The sequence below is a fragment of the Mustela nivalis genome (assembly GCF_964662115.1).
Source record: "Mustela nivalis genome assembly, chromosome: 10".
Lineage (NCBI taxonomy): Eukaryota > Metazoa > Chordata > Mammalia > Carnivora > Mustelidae > Mustela > Mustela nivalis.
Genome location: NC_139029.1, coordinates 52974537 through 52991860, shown reverse-complemented (window position 1 = coordinate 52991860; position 17324 = coordinate 52974537). Strand labels below are relative to the sequence as shown.

The following is a 17324-nucleotide window of genomic DNA, read 5'->3' as shown; positions in this document are numbered from 1 at the left end:
GAGAGACTGGATAGGTAGACTATATTTTAACTTTTTATTCTAAATATATTGGGAATCCATCAAAGGACTTTAGACATAGGTTTGACATGTTTTCTCTCTAAAATATATTTATAATGACCTTTTACTTAAGGAGCACTACAAACCAACTCTTTCAATAAGTAGTCTCTTTTTATCAGTGTTTCTTATATGATTATATTATATTTGATTTCTCACTATGGTAATGTTTTTTATTTATATATTTAATTACCCATAAGAACACCTAAATAAATGAGTAATGTTTTTCATTATTAAAGGTCAGTTTTAGGAAGTAGCACAGTTTCTAAATCAAGTGTATCTACTACTGACTCAATAGCAGAAGACCTCGAAGAACCATCCTACAGACGGGAAAAACTTACTAGTTTTACAGGTAATGAAAATAATGTCATTTATTTCAGTAACAGCCCATTATTTCCTTAGCAAATATGCTTATGATTTGTCAGGTACTTGAGACAAAAGAACTATGATAATGATTTCCAAAGGCTGGACTGAGGAGTAGCTACATGAGAATTACCAAGGTAGCATTCAAGTTCCCAGGGTGACTCTCTGGCACCACCCAGCCTTAGGAGTGCTTTGAACTCAGGAGGCAAGTCCTTCTGATACATTGTGATCAGTGTCGTAATAGGACATATGCCAATGTAATGGGAGCGCTTTGAACGTGAAGATTAACATCTTGAAGGTGGGGAAAGAAAAAGAATTCATAGAGAACATTATAGACTTTTGAATTGGGTTCTTAAAGGTGATTGGTAATTTGTCAGGAGAACAAATCGGAGTGGCTCCTTCCAGGCAGAGCATAAAACATGAGATAAACGGTTATGAAAACAAAGATATAAGAATGACAAAATGATGCCTGATCCAAAGTGCTGGAAGAAATAGGTACCTACCTAAGGAACATTTGCCTTGGAGTGCAGTAAGGTGTCTCTTCCTCTGAGATGATAATGAAGGGTTGATGAAAGTATTCATAAGGTTGGGAAAGTGCTTGAGAGTCTTTGGTGTTAAGATATGTAATTACAATGCTCTGACAACAAGTAAGAGAATACCCAACTACGTTAGCTTAAACTACCACCTATTTTTCTCACATTAAACAAACCATAAGTGACTCTTAATCTCACAAAACAAACTGAGGGTTGCTGGGGGGAGGGGGTTTGGGAGAAGGGGGTGGGATTATGGACATTGGGGAGGGTATGTGCTTTGGTGAGTGCTGTGAAGTGTGTAAACATGGTGATTCACAGACCTGTACCCCTGGGGATAAAAATATATGTTTATAAAAAATAAAAAATTAAAAAAAAAAAGAACTTGAAAGGTCAATACTTTTGAATTTGATTTTGTGTCTTGACTGTCAGACTCTTGATTGGCCGCTCTGCTAATTCTCTTTCCTTAAAACTTTTCTTTTCACTTCTTGCTTCTTGCTTTTTGCTCCATGGTCTCAAAATATCTGCCCCAGCTGTGGGTATTATATCCACATTAGAGGCAGAAAGAGGGAGAAAGGCGGTAGCTTCAGTCATGTCACCCTTATTTATCAGGAAAGTAAAAGTTTCCCCAGGAGCCGCCTTCTTTGCTATATATTTCCACTGTTCTCTCATTGGTCAGAGCTCTGTCACATGGTCACCTCTAGCTTCAAGAGAGGCTAAGAAAGCTAAACACGTGATTTTCTTCATGGAAAGAGCAAGGGAAGGAAGAAAGCCTTAGCAATGAAAACTTGGGCAATCCGCAGTGTCAGCAGCAGCAGGGAAGATCATCCTCTCAGAGGGAGACAGGAGGATATGATTATTATTACAATCTCTCCCAGCATCAGAGGGATTGAATACATCCCACAACATGGTCTGTTCTTTGACCACATAAAGCCACCTCCAATGCATGATCCATCATGATACTTTGGTAAAATGAAAATTTTAAATAGCAATTAGTAAATGATTTTTTATTAAGTCATGTATTTTAGATTTACGAGTTGTGAGGGCAACACCTGAAAAAATTGTAACAAAAGAAGACCTACAGAAGACTATAGAGATAATACTCACAGAGACAGAAACACTGAGGTTTTTTAACCTACCAACAGTCATGGTTTCTGTGGAATCTGAAGAAGCTGCGAAGGTCACGTACGTATGGCTCAATTGTCTATTTGTTTCTGTAATTTAAATGCTAAGTCAGAGGTTCTTATCCTTGTTTCTGTTTTGGGGGATTCCTGGATAAATAGTGGTGTCATATGTGCTTGGTGAAATTATATATAAAGTTATTTATTTGCCCTATGAAGTGATATGTAAAGTATTTATGTTGTATGTACTTCTTTTCTGGAGGAAGAACCCATAGCTTTACCTTATTCTTCAAAAAGTAGGTAAACTACTAAATCAAATAATAAAAGAAATAAAAGAAGCTTCCAAGTCTCAATATATATTTTAAGGATTTTTTCTTTTATGCTTGTATAAATTATGTCCAGTTTAAAAAGAAAGGACTGACATTTTTATATTAAAAACTTAAGAAGGAAAATATGTAATGGGAAAATAACTGAATTTACTGTATTAGAGCAGATTTTCCATTTCTCCTTATTAATTAATTTAAATAGGTCTTTAGTTTTTGCCTTGTGTATTTTGAAATTTTGTTGTTAAATACATACACATGAAGGATTGTTATGCATTTTTGGAGAATTGACCTTTTTATCATTATGTAACGCCCCTCTTTTCTCTGGTGATTTGCCTTGCTCTGAAGTCTGCTCTGTCTGAAATTAATTTAGCTGCTAAAAATAGATTATTGTTATTCAGATTATTTAGATTCAAATATACTTTGAATATGATTAATAGTACTAAAAATCCATCATTAAAATATTTTTAGGGCATTATTCTTATCCAAATATAAAATGACCTAGAATTTTTTTGGACTTCAAAATATAGTACAAGTAGATCCTGAATAACATTCTTTGAAACTCCTAAGACATAAGGGTAAGCTCTTAACACCAAAAAAAGGAAAATAAAGAATAGCAAATGGATAAATAAATTATCTGAAATCAGAGAGGGAGAGATACTAGAAGCAAATGTTAAAATTAGCACATGGATCTAGACTCTATTAAAATCTTTGGTTCCTGGAAAATTGAGATAACTGAAAGAGATATTTTTGTATTAATCAACGACCCTTAAAAGGATTTCAGTTATCTCAAGCAATCCTAGGTCTCATAGCTACTATCTTAAGCAAACATGAATTTTCTCTGGAAGAAATCATATCCCATTTAGACTTTTAAGATTCCCTCATCTTGAGTTTGGTAAAAATACACTAAACCAATAAAGAAGCCATTATGAATGAGAATTAAAGCAATAACAAACCCTAGATTTACATCATGAGATCTGTGGATGAGATTTTAATAGGGCTATATTATGAGATACAGAATATAGAATATGTGTGAAATATTTAAATAAAAAAGTTACACCATACTAACATTAAGAAACTATCAAAATGATGACTCATATTTGTAAAAACATCTAAAAATAACTGTAAAATAAGGTATACTTATATAATTGTTGAGATTAAAAAGTAAATGTTAAATTTAAACAAGGCATAATTGAACAGAGATTTAATAAATTGAAATATAGATCTGGATAAATTATACAAAATAAACCTTGGAGAGAAAAATGTGATATAAAGTATGAAAGAGAAGATAAAGACATCAACAATAGAATAAAGGTCTAACATGCATCTGGTTAGTTTCAAAATGTCAAAATAGGAAGGATGGAGGAGGGGAACTATTAAAAAGAGTGGGTAAGGACTTTCCCAAGCTCTTAAAAGACACCATGTCACAGAAACAGGAATAAATTAAAAAAAAAAATCCACAAAAATGAAGTGGATTCAATGCATTGTACTGATAGTCCAAGATATCAAATATTAAAAGATTTTTAAAACAGAAGAAAAAAAGAAAGAAAAAGCATATCTTCCACAGAGAAACAATTAAACCAACAGCATTATTGGGGCAAAGAAGTTCACTTCATAATGACAGGAAGGTAAAAATAATTTCAATCTTAAATATGCCTAATAAAATAACCTCAATATATATGAAAAGCACAAATTAAAAACTTGGTAAGTATCCTACTAAAGTAGGAGATTTAAACATGCCTCTCTTAATTACTTTATGTCAACCAGATAAAAAATTCACATAGATATTGAAAATTTGGACCAGAAACATAATTTAATGATCACAACTCTTCATTCAACAATTAGAGACCATACACTCTTTTCAAGCACCCATGGAATATTTATAAAAATCATCCATGCAGAAGGCCATGAATCAAGGTTTCAAAAATTTCAAAGAAATAGTACCATACAAACTAAATTCTCTGGCCACAAATGGAATTAAGTTGAAAATTAATAACATAAACCTCAATAAAAACACAGATACATATTCACATACACATTTGGAAGTTACAAAGCACATTTTCTAAATTCCTCATGAATCAAAGAAGAAAACATAATAGAAATTTAAGAAATACTCAGAATTAAATAATTATGAAAAGAAAACCTACAGGATGACACAAAAGTGGCACCTTAAGGGAAATGTGTAGTTTTCAGTGTTCACAACAACGTTCTTAAACCTATCTGGAGATAGTGCTAGCATATTGTTGGTGGGCACTGACAGTAGTAGGGATGCTGGGAGGTACAGTAAATGGAATCCTTTGGAGGTGATTTAGTGCAGTCTTTCCTTAAAGGGTTTTTTAAACTCTCACTTCATGTTTGGTGCAATCCACATTAAAGAAGGTAATTTTAAAGAGAAAGGATAACATAAGAAAGATCTGTGATAATAACTTTTATTAATGAGTTAAATATACTTTGTTTTTTATAGTCGGAGAAACAGGACTTATGAGACCCTTTGTAGAAATAGATTAGGCAATGACTTATATGTTGAAAGGATGATGCAGACTATTAATGGAGCTCCAAAGAATAAAGAGGTTCAATGTGACAAAATCGTAAAGGAAGACAAAGGTAACTTATATTTTATTCTGCTTGATAAATGACCATATTTTAATGAACATTCTTTGAGTCTGTTAATTAAGAAATTAATGTTGAAACATACAAAGCAAAAATAGAAATACTTTGGCCAAATCACAATAATAGCTGGGTACTGTAATCTACAGCTTTTAGAATTTGACAAATAATGAGTAATAAATACAAATATAAAAGATTTAGATGACATAATTATCAATTTTGATTTTTAGAGAAACTCTATTATAGAATTTTACATTCTTCAAGTGTTTATGAAATGTTTGGAGAAACTGCCTGCTTACCATTACAGAGTATCAACCATAACTAATAACATTTAAAATGTCAGGTGCTATTCTAGGCCTTTCACTTATATTAACTGGTTTAATTCTCACCACAACCCTATGAGATAGGTACTATTGTTACTTTCCATTTTGGAGGAGGAAAGAAGCAAAGAGAAGTTAGCTAACTTGCTGAAGTCACTCAGCTATTACAGTACACAGTAATACCCTTGACAATCTGGTTCTAGAGCCTGTGTCCTTTATTACACTTACTGTCTCTCAATGTTTATAAATTAACAACCTTGCATAGCCAACAACCTGTGAAACAGGGCCAAAAGTAATTAAAAGAAAGTTTTTAATTTTTAATGGCCTTTGTTGTTCAGCAAAACTATAAGCTAGTTCTTCTGAAAGATTAAAATAGACAAACTTCTAAGCAAGTACTAAATTTAAAAAAAAAGCAACTTAAAATTAGTAGGAAAGCTTTTGGAATCTGTACTCACTCTTGCCATATTCCCCTTACAAATGTGGTGGTGGTCTTAAAAGACAGCAGTCTGCTGTCTCAGTTTGAGATCCTGGCCTCTGGTTCCAGAAGGAGCAGAGCAGACTTTATTCTTAACGGAGTTGATTCCTCTGTTTCAACCTGTCTGGGAGCTACCTGAAGGACTGACACAGAGCACTTATTATTATTATTATTATTATTATTATTATTTTTAAATTCAGTACTCTCTCAGATGGTAAAGCAGCTGTGCATACTGCATTCTTCACAAATACTGAAAGGCAAATGAACAGCTCGGCTCTCTTAGAGGCAAGAGAATACAATGGAGTCAAACAAGAAATACACTAAAACCCTGAGAGAAAAAGCTAGGGAGGGAGTTTCTTTAGGAAATTAAGATATTGAAAAAGGCTTGCATATACAGGGAAATTTAGAGTCCTGTGCATGCCTAGGGCAGGATGCATGCTCAGAAAAGACTTGAAAAAAGATCCTAATCTTTCACCTCTGGCTGATCTCTAGGCTCAGTACAAACAGGAAATGAAGGCTAAGGCATAGTTGTAAACAATCTGGCTAAGCATTAAAGGAACACCTTAACACAGACTCAATCTACAAAGACTGGGAGTTTTTTCCCCCTTTGTTGTTTTGTTTTGTTTTGTTTCTCTTTTTCTTTTCTCTTTGCTCTCCTTTTTTTTCTGATGGGGATAGAAATTCAGATGTTGAAGGAAATCTCTGTCAGGACACCTGCTGACCAAAAGCCAAAAAGCAAACACTTCTAAGATGATACATAACAAAGAATACAGTCTTTATAAAAATAGCTTAGAAACACCACTAAGCAAACAAACAACTAGGACTCACAGAAAACTACAAAAACAAAACCCAAAGACCAAGAAGAATCTGATTTCCAGAGTTGTCACATTATTATATTCAAACTGTTCAGTTCTCAAAAAAAAAAAAAAATTACAAAGGATAGAAAGAAATAAGAAAGCATAGCCTGTTTAAATAAGAAATCAACAGAAACTCCCTGTGGAAATACAGATATTGCATTTATCAAAAAAAAAAAAACCCTTTTTATCAATTGTATTATATATTCTGATAAGGCTAAAGGAAACTGTGGACAAAAAGCTAAAGCAAACCAGAATGATGTACAAACAAATAAAGAATAGGAATAAAAAGAAACCAACAAATTCTAGAGATTAAAAGTATAATAACTGAAATGGAAAAACTCACTGGAGTTATGAAGAGCAGATTTGAGCAGGCAGAAGAAAAAAATCAGCAATTCTTAAAAGACAGGTCAATAAAAATAATAGTCTGAGAAGAAAAAAGAGAGAAGAATAAGAAAAATGAACACAGCTCAAAGGACCTATGGAGCCCTCCAACCATACCAACATAAACATAAAGGGAATTTCAGAATGGTAGAAGAAAAAAAAGATAAAGGGAAACAAAAAAAATTTGAGGGAATAATGGCCAAAAACTTCCAAAATTCGATAAAAGTCATGAATCTGAATGTCTGAGAGTCTCAACAAACTCCAAAAACGATAAACAAAGAGATCTTATAATTAAGCGTTAAAAGGGAATTTGAAAGCAGCAAAAAAAAAAAAAAAAAAAAAAAAGGGACTTATTACATATAAGGAATCCTCAGTAGGATTACACCCAATTTCTCAGCAGAAACCATGGAGTCCAGAGATCATTGGGATGATCTCTTAAAGAGATGAAAGAGAAAAGTGTCAACCAAGAATTCTATATCCTTCAAATAATTCTAATGATGGAGAAATTACATAAAATAATTAAGATTAAATATATTCCCATGAAGGAGAAATTAAGATTTCCCCAGATAACAAAAGCTAAGGCAATTCAGCACAAATAGAGTAGCTTTATGAGAAATACTAAAGGGAGTCCTTAAGGCAGAAATGAAAGGACACCAGATAGTAACTTGAATACATAAAGAAACAAAGGACACTGGTAAATGTAGCTACATAGATAAATACAAAAGCAGTATTATAATTTTGGTTTGTCTCTCCTCTATTTTTTGCAATATAATTTAAAATAAATATATAAAGCAATAATTATAAATCTATAGTAATAGGCACACAGTGTATAAAGATATAATTTGTGCCATCAACATAAAGTGAGTGTGATAGAGCTGTATAGGAGTTCCTGTATACTACTGAAGTAAGGTAGTAGTAATTCACAATAGATTGTTAAATTTTTAAGAAATTGATTGTAATCTCTAAAGTAATCATCAAGGAAAAAAGTTAAAAATTTCAAAAAAGAAAATTAGGAATCAAAGCAGAACACTATAAAAAAATCAAGTAAACACAAAAGACAGTAATGGAAGAATTGAGGACCAAAGACATAAGACATGAAGAAGACAAAAATGACAGAAGTCCTTCCTGAACAATCATTACTTTGAATAAATAGATAAACTCTCCAATGAAAAAGCAGATTTATACATGATTTATATATTTACATATAATATATACTTATATATTATATATTTTATATATTATATTAATATTGTAATTATATAATAATTATAAATATAATATAATTAATAATTTTAATACAAATATAATTTAAATAAAATATAATAAGTAAATAGAATAAATAAAATCTTAAATATATATACTTATATACATATATTTAAGATTTTATTTATTTATTTGACAGACAAAGATCACACCTAGGCAGAGAGGCAGGTGACGGGGGTAGGGGAAGTAGTCTCCCTGCTGAGCAGAGAGCCTGATGTGGGACTCGATCTCAGGACCCTGAGGTCATGACCTGAGCCAAAGGTAGAGGCTTAACCCACTGAGCCACCCAAGTGCCCCAAGAACATTACATATTGATAAAAGATTCAATCCATAAAGAAGATATAACAATTATAAACATATGTATTTAACAAAAGAGCCTCCAAATATATGAAGCAAAAATTGACAGGATTGAAGGAAGAAATAGACAGTTCTACAATAAGAGTTGAGACTTCAGTACCCCACTGTCAATAATGGGTTGAAAAACCAGAGAGATTATCAATTTAAAAGAAGAGGACCTGAATAATAACATAACCTAGACGTAACATACATGCACAGAACACACCATCCCCAAATGACAGAATACACATTTTTTTCTCAAGTTCACATGGAAAACTCTCCAAAATACACCATTATGTTAGGCCACAAAACAACAGGTAATAAAATTTTAAAAATTCAAATCTTTTCTGCCACAATGTAATGATATTCATAATGTGTAACAAAAGGAAAACTGGAAAATTTAAAAATATTTGGATATTAAACAACACACTCTTAAACAACCAGGGGATCAAAGATGAAAGCACAAGGGAAACTAGAAAATATTTTGAGACAAATGAGAATGAAAATACAACATAGCATACTTCTAAGATGTAGTGGAAGTCGTATTTAAAGAGATATTTATAGCTGTAGATATATTTTAAAAGATCTCCACTTGAAACTCATGTAGCATTATGTATCAATTCTACTTCAATAAAAAAGTAATTAAAAAATTAGTAACTTTACCCCTTAAGCAATGAAATAAAGAAGATAAAACTACAAAAGCCAGCATAAGGAAGGAAATAATAAAAATTAGAGTGGAGATAAGCAAAATGAGAAAAAAAATCAGTGAAACTAAAAGTTGGTACTTTGAAACGATCAACACAACTGCCAAAATTTTTGTTAGACTGACTAAGAAAGAATAGAAGACTCAAATTACTAAATGGGAAATGGAAGTGGAGACATAACTACTGACATTACAGAAATACAATCATTTATTAAAAAATGAACATTCATGTGTCAATAAATTAGATAACTAAATGAAATGAACACATTCCTAGAAACTCACAACTTGTGAAAACTGACTCAAAAAGAAATATAATATCTGGACAGAGGTATAATAAGTAAAGGTACTGGATTACCAGTACCTTCCTAACAAAGGAAATCCCAGGAGCGCCTGGGTGGCTCAGTCAGTTAAGCAGCTGACTGACTCTGGCTCATGTCATGATCTCTGAGTCCTGGGACTGAGCCCTGCATCAGGCTCCCTGCACGAATGGGTGTCTGCTGTCCCTCTCTCTTTGCCCTTACCCCCACTTGTGCTCTCTCTTTGTGTCTCTTTCACTCTCTCAAATAAATAAATAAAATCTTAAAAAATAAAAGAAAAGAAAATTCCAGGACCAAATGGTGTCTCTAGTGAATTCTACCAGTCATTTAAAGGAGAAGCAACACCAACCCTTCAAAAAATAATTTTCCAAAAAATGGAAGAGCACACTTACAAATCATAGGGCCAGCATTACTCTGATACCAAAGCCAGACAAAGACATCATAAGAAAAGAAAACTAATACCATTATTCCTTATGAATATGGATGCAAAAATCCTCAATAGTACTAGTACACTAAATTAGCTCCACATTAAATGGATTATATGCTATGATTAAGTGCATTTATCCCAATAATGCAAAGGTAATTCAATATATGTAAATCAACAAATGTAATACACATAGTCTTATGATAAAAATACTCAACAAATTAGGAATATAAGAGAATTTTCCCAATCTGATAAATAGCATTTATGAAAACCCCACAGCTAGTGTTATACTCAATGCTAAAGAACTGGAAGCTTTCCCCATAAGATCAAGAACAAGACAAGGATAAAATAGATAAAATATATTCTATCCAGACTGCTTTTTCAACTTCCATTGAACATTGTACTGGAAGTTCTAGTGTAAACAATCAGGTAAGAAAAAGAAGTAAAAGACTAAATTAAGTCGGAAAGGAACAAATAAAAATACCTTTACTCACAGATGACATGATCTTAAGTATACAAAATCCTAAAGAATTCATGCAAAAACTATTAGAGCTAATAAATAATTTTAGTATATATATATATATAATATATAGTAATAAACATATAATAAATTAATTAAAATATATATATAGTAATAAGTTCAGTAAGTTTCAGAATACAAAATCAACACACAAAATTCAGTTGTATTTCTATACACTATCAATGAACAATTCAAAAAGGCAAAAATAATTGCACTTACAATAGCATCTAGAATAATAAAATACCTAGGAATAATTCTAACCAAAAAGGAGAAAGACTTGTGTACTGTTAACTACAAAACATTGCGAAGAAATTAAAGTAGTCCTAAATAAGTGAAGATATCCTGTGTTTATGGTTTGAACAATATAATGTTACGATGTGAATCCTCAAACCAATCTGCAGATGCAACATAATACATATCAAAACCCCCAAAGATGTTTTACAGAAATAGAAAAATAAATCATTCTATGGATATCAAAGGATCCTCCAAATAGCCAAAACAATCTTGAAAAAGAACAAAGTTCTTTCCACACTTCCTGTTTTGAAAACTTGCTATAAAGTTACAGTGATCAAAATAGGGTTGTACTAGCATAAAAACAAGTACATAGACCAGAAGAATAGAATAGAGAGCCCAGAAATAAACTCGCACATATATGGTCAGCTGATTTTTTTTGTGCCAAGACCATTAAATGGAAGAAAAATAATCTTTTCAACAAAGGCATTGGGACAACTGGATAGCCACATGAAAATAATAAAGTTGCACTTCATACCATCTACAAAACTTAACTCAATATGGAACAGTGATTTAAATATAAGAGCTAAAATGAAAAAACTCTTAAAAGAAAACACTGAGGTAAATATTTTTGCCCTTTGCTTTTAGGATGGGTTTGTTCTTGTCCATTGATAAGATATCACACTAACAGCCAAAAGAACAAAGGAAAAATGGATAAATTGGCCTTCATCAGAAAACCTTTGTACATAAAAAAGATTATTCAAAAAGTGAAAGTACAACCTACATAATGGGAGGAAATATTTGCAAATCCTATCTCTCATAAAGTTCCAGTATCCAGACTATATAAGGAATACTTATAATCTAAGAACAAAGAGATAAGCAACCCAATTAAAAATTAAGTAAATTTAATTAAAAATGGGCATTGGACTTAAATAAACATTTCTTTAAATAAGATATACATATTACCAACAAACACATGAAAATGTTCAATTAATCATTAAACACATGAAAATGTTCAATTAATCATTACAGAAATTCAAGTCAAAACCACAAGTTACCTTTTCTTACCCATTAAGATGACTATGATTAAAAATGGAAAATAAGGTGTTAACAAGGATGTTGAGATATTGGAACCATCATACATAGCCAGTGGGAATGCAAAATGGTGCAGGCTCCAAGAAAACCAGTTTGGTGGTTCCTCATGGAATTAAATAGAATTATTATATACCCCCCGCAAATATATACATATGATGTCATTGCACACCTATTTTATATATATTTATATATATATATATCTCCAGATAATTGAAATAAATATATAAAATATATTTCTATATATTTATATAAATATATAAAAGTATATAAATATACATAGGTCTCCAGAGAACTGAAATATATCCCCCCCAAGAGAGATATATATGTCCCCGCCAGAGAATTGAAAACAGGTAATCAAATACAGGTACACACATATTCATGACAGCAGTATTTATCATAATCGAAAAGTAGAAACAACCAAGATATCCATCAGTGGATGAATGGATAAACCTAATGTGTAAAATACATTCAATGAAATGTTATTCAGTCACAAAAAGGAATCAAATACAGATACATGCTTTGAGCAAAAGTCCTCTCTTATACTCTAAAAGATGTCAGAAGTTTCTCTCTGGAGAGACAAAATTGAATCTATTCACACACTGAAATGTATCTTGATTGCTTCTAAGTTTTTGCCCTTATCAATAATGGTGATATAAACATCTATGGCAGGTTTTTGTGTAGACATAATAAGCTTTCAGTTTCTTTGGGTAAATACCAAGGAATATATTGCTGAATCGTATGGTAATGTTTTTTAGTTTTGTAAGGAACAGCCAGTTTCTTCCAAAGTGGTTGTACCATTTGGCATTTCTGTCAGGAATAATGGAGGGTTCCTGGTGTTCCATGTTCTCGCCAACATTTTGTGTTGTCAGTGTCCCAGATTTTGGCGGTTCTAATAAGTGTGTGGTGGCATCCCATTGTTGTTCTAATTTGTATTTCCTTGATGACATATGATGTGGAGTATATTTTCATATAGTATTTGCCATCTGTATATCTTTGGTGAAGTATCTGTTAAGCTCTCTGGCCCATTTTAAATTAGGTTATTTTTTATTTTTGTTGAGTTTTTTTTTTTTTAAGATTTTATTTATTTATTTGACAGAGAGAGACACAGTGAGAGAGGGAACACAAGCAGGGGGAATGGGAGAGGGAGAAGTAGGCTTCCCACTGAGCAGGGAGCCTGAGGTGGGGCTCAATCCCAGGACCCTGGGATCATGATCTGAGCCCAAGGCAGCCACTTAATGATTGAACCACCCAGGTGCCCCTGTGGTTAAGTTTTAAGAAATACATGTATATTTTGGACAACAGTACTTTATCAGATGTAGTGTTAGCAAATGTTTTCTTCTAGTATGTGGCTGGTCTTGTTATTCTCTTGACATTGCCTTTCACAGAACAAGCATTTTTAATTTTTATGAAGTTTAGCTTATCAGTTTTTGCTTAGCAATCATACCTTTCATCTTGTATCTAAAAAAGAAATAGGTGGGCTCCTGTGTGGTTAATGAGTCCTAGGGGAATGAAATCTGTGGTGGTGTTCCAAATGTTCATGATTTCAAAGAGGAGCAACACTGCAAATGAAGAAATAGATGATAGAATTTTCAGGGTTTACAATGCTCCATTTCAATTACATTTTCATGAAAAGAATTTGTGTGAAAATGTTGAAACCTATTCTAAATATTTCATCTGTGATTTCCGAAGACTTTTTAACTTGGACATAATGTTAGTTTTGCTTTTTTTTTTTATTTTCATTATAAATAATTCTCAGGTTTAGTTTGCTTAATTGGCATAATGAATAAAATTTCTGGATAAATGGGAAAAAAAAAGTCATCCTTATACCCAGGATCATCTAGATATTCTTCTATGTTATCCCCTAGGATTTTCATAGTTTCACAGTTTCACATTTTACCTTTAGATCTATATTCAACTTTGAGTTAATTTTTGTGAGGGATATAAGATCTGTGTCTAGATTCATTTTTTGCATGTTGATGTCCTGTTGTTCCAGCACCACTTGATGGTTGGTTCCAGCACCATTGTATTTACTGCTTTGTCAAATATCAATTGACTATATCTATGTGGGTCTATTTCTGGCCTTTATTATATTCCATTGAACTATTTGTCTATTTGTTCACCAATATCACATTATCTTGATTGTTGTAGCATTATAGTAAGTCTTCCAATTCAGTAGTGTTAGTCCTCCGACTTTGTTCCTCTTCAATATTTATTGGCTCTTCTGAGTCTTTTGTCTCTCCATATTAACTTAGAATCAGTGTGTTTATATTCTCCATATAACTTGCTGGATTTTAATTGAGCTTGCATTGATCTGTAGATCAATTTGGGAATACCTAATATTTTGACAATATTGAGTCTTCCTAAACATGAGCATAGAATGTCTCTCCATTACATGAATGATTTTGTACATTAAAGTTTTTGTGATTTTTCTGGTATAGATTTTGTACATATTTTATTAGGTTTATAGCTAACTATTTCATTTCTGGGGCACAAATGTAAATTGTATTGTTTTGAATTTCAAATTCCATTTGTTCATTGCCAACATTTAGGAAAGGAATTTTTATTGGCTTTTATGTATTTCTCTGGTGTCCTGAGCCTTTCTTTAATCGCTTGTTAATTCTAGGAGTTTTTGTCCATTCTTTCAGATTTTCTATATACATTAACATGTCATCTGTAAACAAAGACAGTTTTATTTCTCCCTTCTCAATCTGTATGTTATGTCCTTTTCTTGTCTTATTGCATTAACTTGGACTTCCAATATGATGTTGAGAAGGCATGATGAGAGGGGATATCCTTGCCTGATTCCTGATCTTAGTGAGAAGGCTTCTAGTTTCTCATCATTAAGTATGTTAGCTGTAGCTTTTTTGTAGATGTTTTGATCAAATAGAAGTTCCCTTCTATTCCTAGTTTACTGACTGTTTTTATCATGAATGAGTATTAGATTTTGTCAAATGCATTTTTCTGAATTTATTGATATGGTCATATATATTTCTTCTCTAGACTATTGCTGTGATAGATTGCATTACTTAATTTTTGAGTGTTGAACTAGTTGTGCATACCTGGGATAAATTTCACTTGGCGTTTGATTCTTTTTACACATTGTTGGATTTGATTTCTAATATTTTATTAAAGATTTTGCATATATGTTCTTTAAGAGTTATCTGTCTGCCTTTTTTTTCCTTTGGTAATGTTTTTATCTGCTTTTGGGTATTCAATGTTGGCCTCAAAGAGTGGGCTAGAAAGTATTCCCTCTGTTTCTATCCTCTGACAGAAACTATAGAAATTTGGTATAAGGTTTTCCTTAAATTACTGATAGAATTTAGCAGTGAATCCATCTGAGCCTGGTGTTTTCTCTTTTGGGAATTTATTATTGATTCCATTTCTTTTTTAAAATTCATTTCTTTAATTGATATAGGTTTATTCAGATTGTCTATTTCTTCTTGTGTAAGTTTTGGCAGATTGTGCCTTTCAAGGAATTAATCCTGAATTTCATCAAGGATATTAAATTTGTGAGCGTATAATTTTCACAGTATTCCTTTGTTATCCTTCTAACGTCCATGGGATCTGTAGTAATGTCTCCTCTTTCATTTATGCTATTTTTAAATTTAAAAATAGCTTTTTTATTAAAAGAAAGTCTAAATAGCATAAATTCCAGCTAAATTCCAGCATAGAGGTTTATTGATTTTATTGATCTTTTCAAATAACCAGTTTGGGGTTTCATTGATTTTCCCTATTGGCTTCTTGTTTTGTTTCACTGATTTCTTGCTCTAATTCTTTTAAGTTAAATTTAATTTTTTATTGAGATATAATTGATATGTAACATTATATTAGTTTCAGGCTTATAACACAGAGTATTTATTTTAGTACTGGAAGTTTGTAATTTTTAACCCATTTCACCCACTCTCCATTCCCTGTCCTCTGGCAGTCATCAGTCTTTTCTCTGTATTCATAAACTTGGGATTTTTCTTGCTTTTTTTTTTTTTTTTTGCTTGTGTTTTTAGATTCCACATATAAGTGAGATCATACTATATTTGTTTGTTTTTTTTTTTTTTTGGTTTGAATTATTTCAGTTAGCATAATGCTTTCAAGGCCCTGTTGTTGCAAGTGGCAAGATTTCGTTCTTTTTATGACTGAATAATATTTCAGTGTGTGTGCGTGTGTGTGTGTGTGTGTGTGTGCGTGTGACATTTTATTTATCTGTTTCTCTATCAAGGGTCATTTAAGTTGCTTTCATATATTGGCTATATAATTAATACTGCAATGAACATGGGGGTACAGGTATCTTTCTGAGTTAGTGTTTTTGTTTTCTTCAGATAAATACCCAGAGGCAAGATTGTTGGATCATACAATATTTATATTTTAATTTTTTGAGGAAATTCCATGCTCTTTTCTATAGTGGCTGCAACAATTTACATTCCCATCAACAGTGCACAAAATTTTCCTTTATTCCACATCCTCCCCAACACTTGTTATTTATTGTGTTTTTAATAATAGCCATTTATAGTAATGTGGTGGTAATGTGTGGAGGAGTCAAGCATTCAATAGTTCTTTGATTTGGTCTCAGTCTTTTAGTGTGCCTGGGTCTCTGGATTCTGAACTTCACAAGTGTTTGTTTTCTTCTCCACCCCCCTCCCCTTAGGTGGGACAAAATGGCTCAGAGGTACTGGTATTTGGTATTGCCCTTTCCCCAGGTCAGTTATAGTCTGATAATACCCTAGCAGGTTGTCCTCTGGTTAGTTTCTCTTGAAGGCAGTCCTTGTTAAGAACAGAGTATTCCAGGGGTGCCTGGGTGGCTCAGTTGGTTAAGTGGCTGCCTTTGGCTTGGATCATGATTCCAGGGTCCTGGGATTGAGCCTCACGTTGGGCGCTTTGCTCAGCAGAGAGCATGCTTCTCCCTCTCCTTCTGCCTGCTGCTCTGCCTACTTGTGCTCTATCTTCTCTGCCAAGTAAATAAATAAAATGTAAAAAAAAAAAAAAACCACACACACACACAGAGTATTCTAGCATATTCCACAATGGTTCCTTTTTCCCTCCCCCTGCCAGAACCACAAGGGGATTTTTTAAAATATTCTGGGAATTTGTTCAAGCTCCTGGAGATAAAGCTCACAAAATTGGGGACTTCCCTGTGACTGAGACCCTGTGCAGTTTTTTAACTCTCAGACTTATGAGACAAAAAGTGAGCCTCCAGCAATTCATCAATTATAGTTCAGGTTTCCTATCTTGGCACTGGTTCCCACAGTGGTTTCTACTCCTGGGTCTTCTCCAATAAGCCCTGACTCCCTGTATTCATTTGTCCATCTCCCCAGTCTTGGGGGCAGTGGTTTGCCCTATGTTCTTACCTTTCTTTCAGATCCAAAGAAAGTTGTTGATTTTTCATACTGTTTAATTTTTCACTTGTTCTTAG

The 17324-nt window shown here is 32.6% G+C and overlaps 1 protein-coding gene across 1 annotated transcript in view; it reads left to right on the top strand.

Moving 5' to 3' along the window:
* The window catches only part of DNAI4 (dynein axonemal intermediate chain 4), a gene marked incomplete at its 5' end in the record, with an annotated part of 81996 nt that overhangs the window by 20756 nt on the left and 43916 nt on the right, over nucleotides 1–17324 (top strand). Inside the window, 3 exon segments of the mRNA XM_082686390.1 lie at nucleotides 294–406; nucleotides 1976–2132; nucleotides 4856–4995. Of these exon segments, the coding sequence (XP_082542516.1) occupies nucleotides 294–406; nucleotides 1976–2132; nucleotides 4856–4995 (410 nt within the window).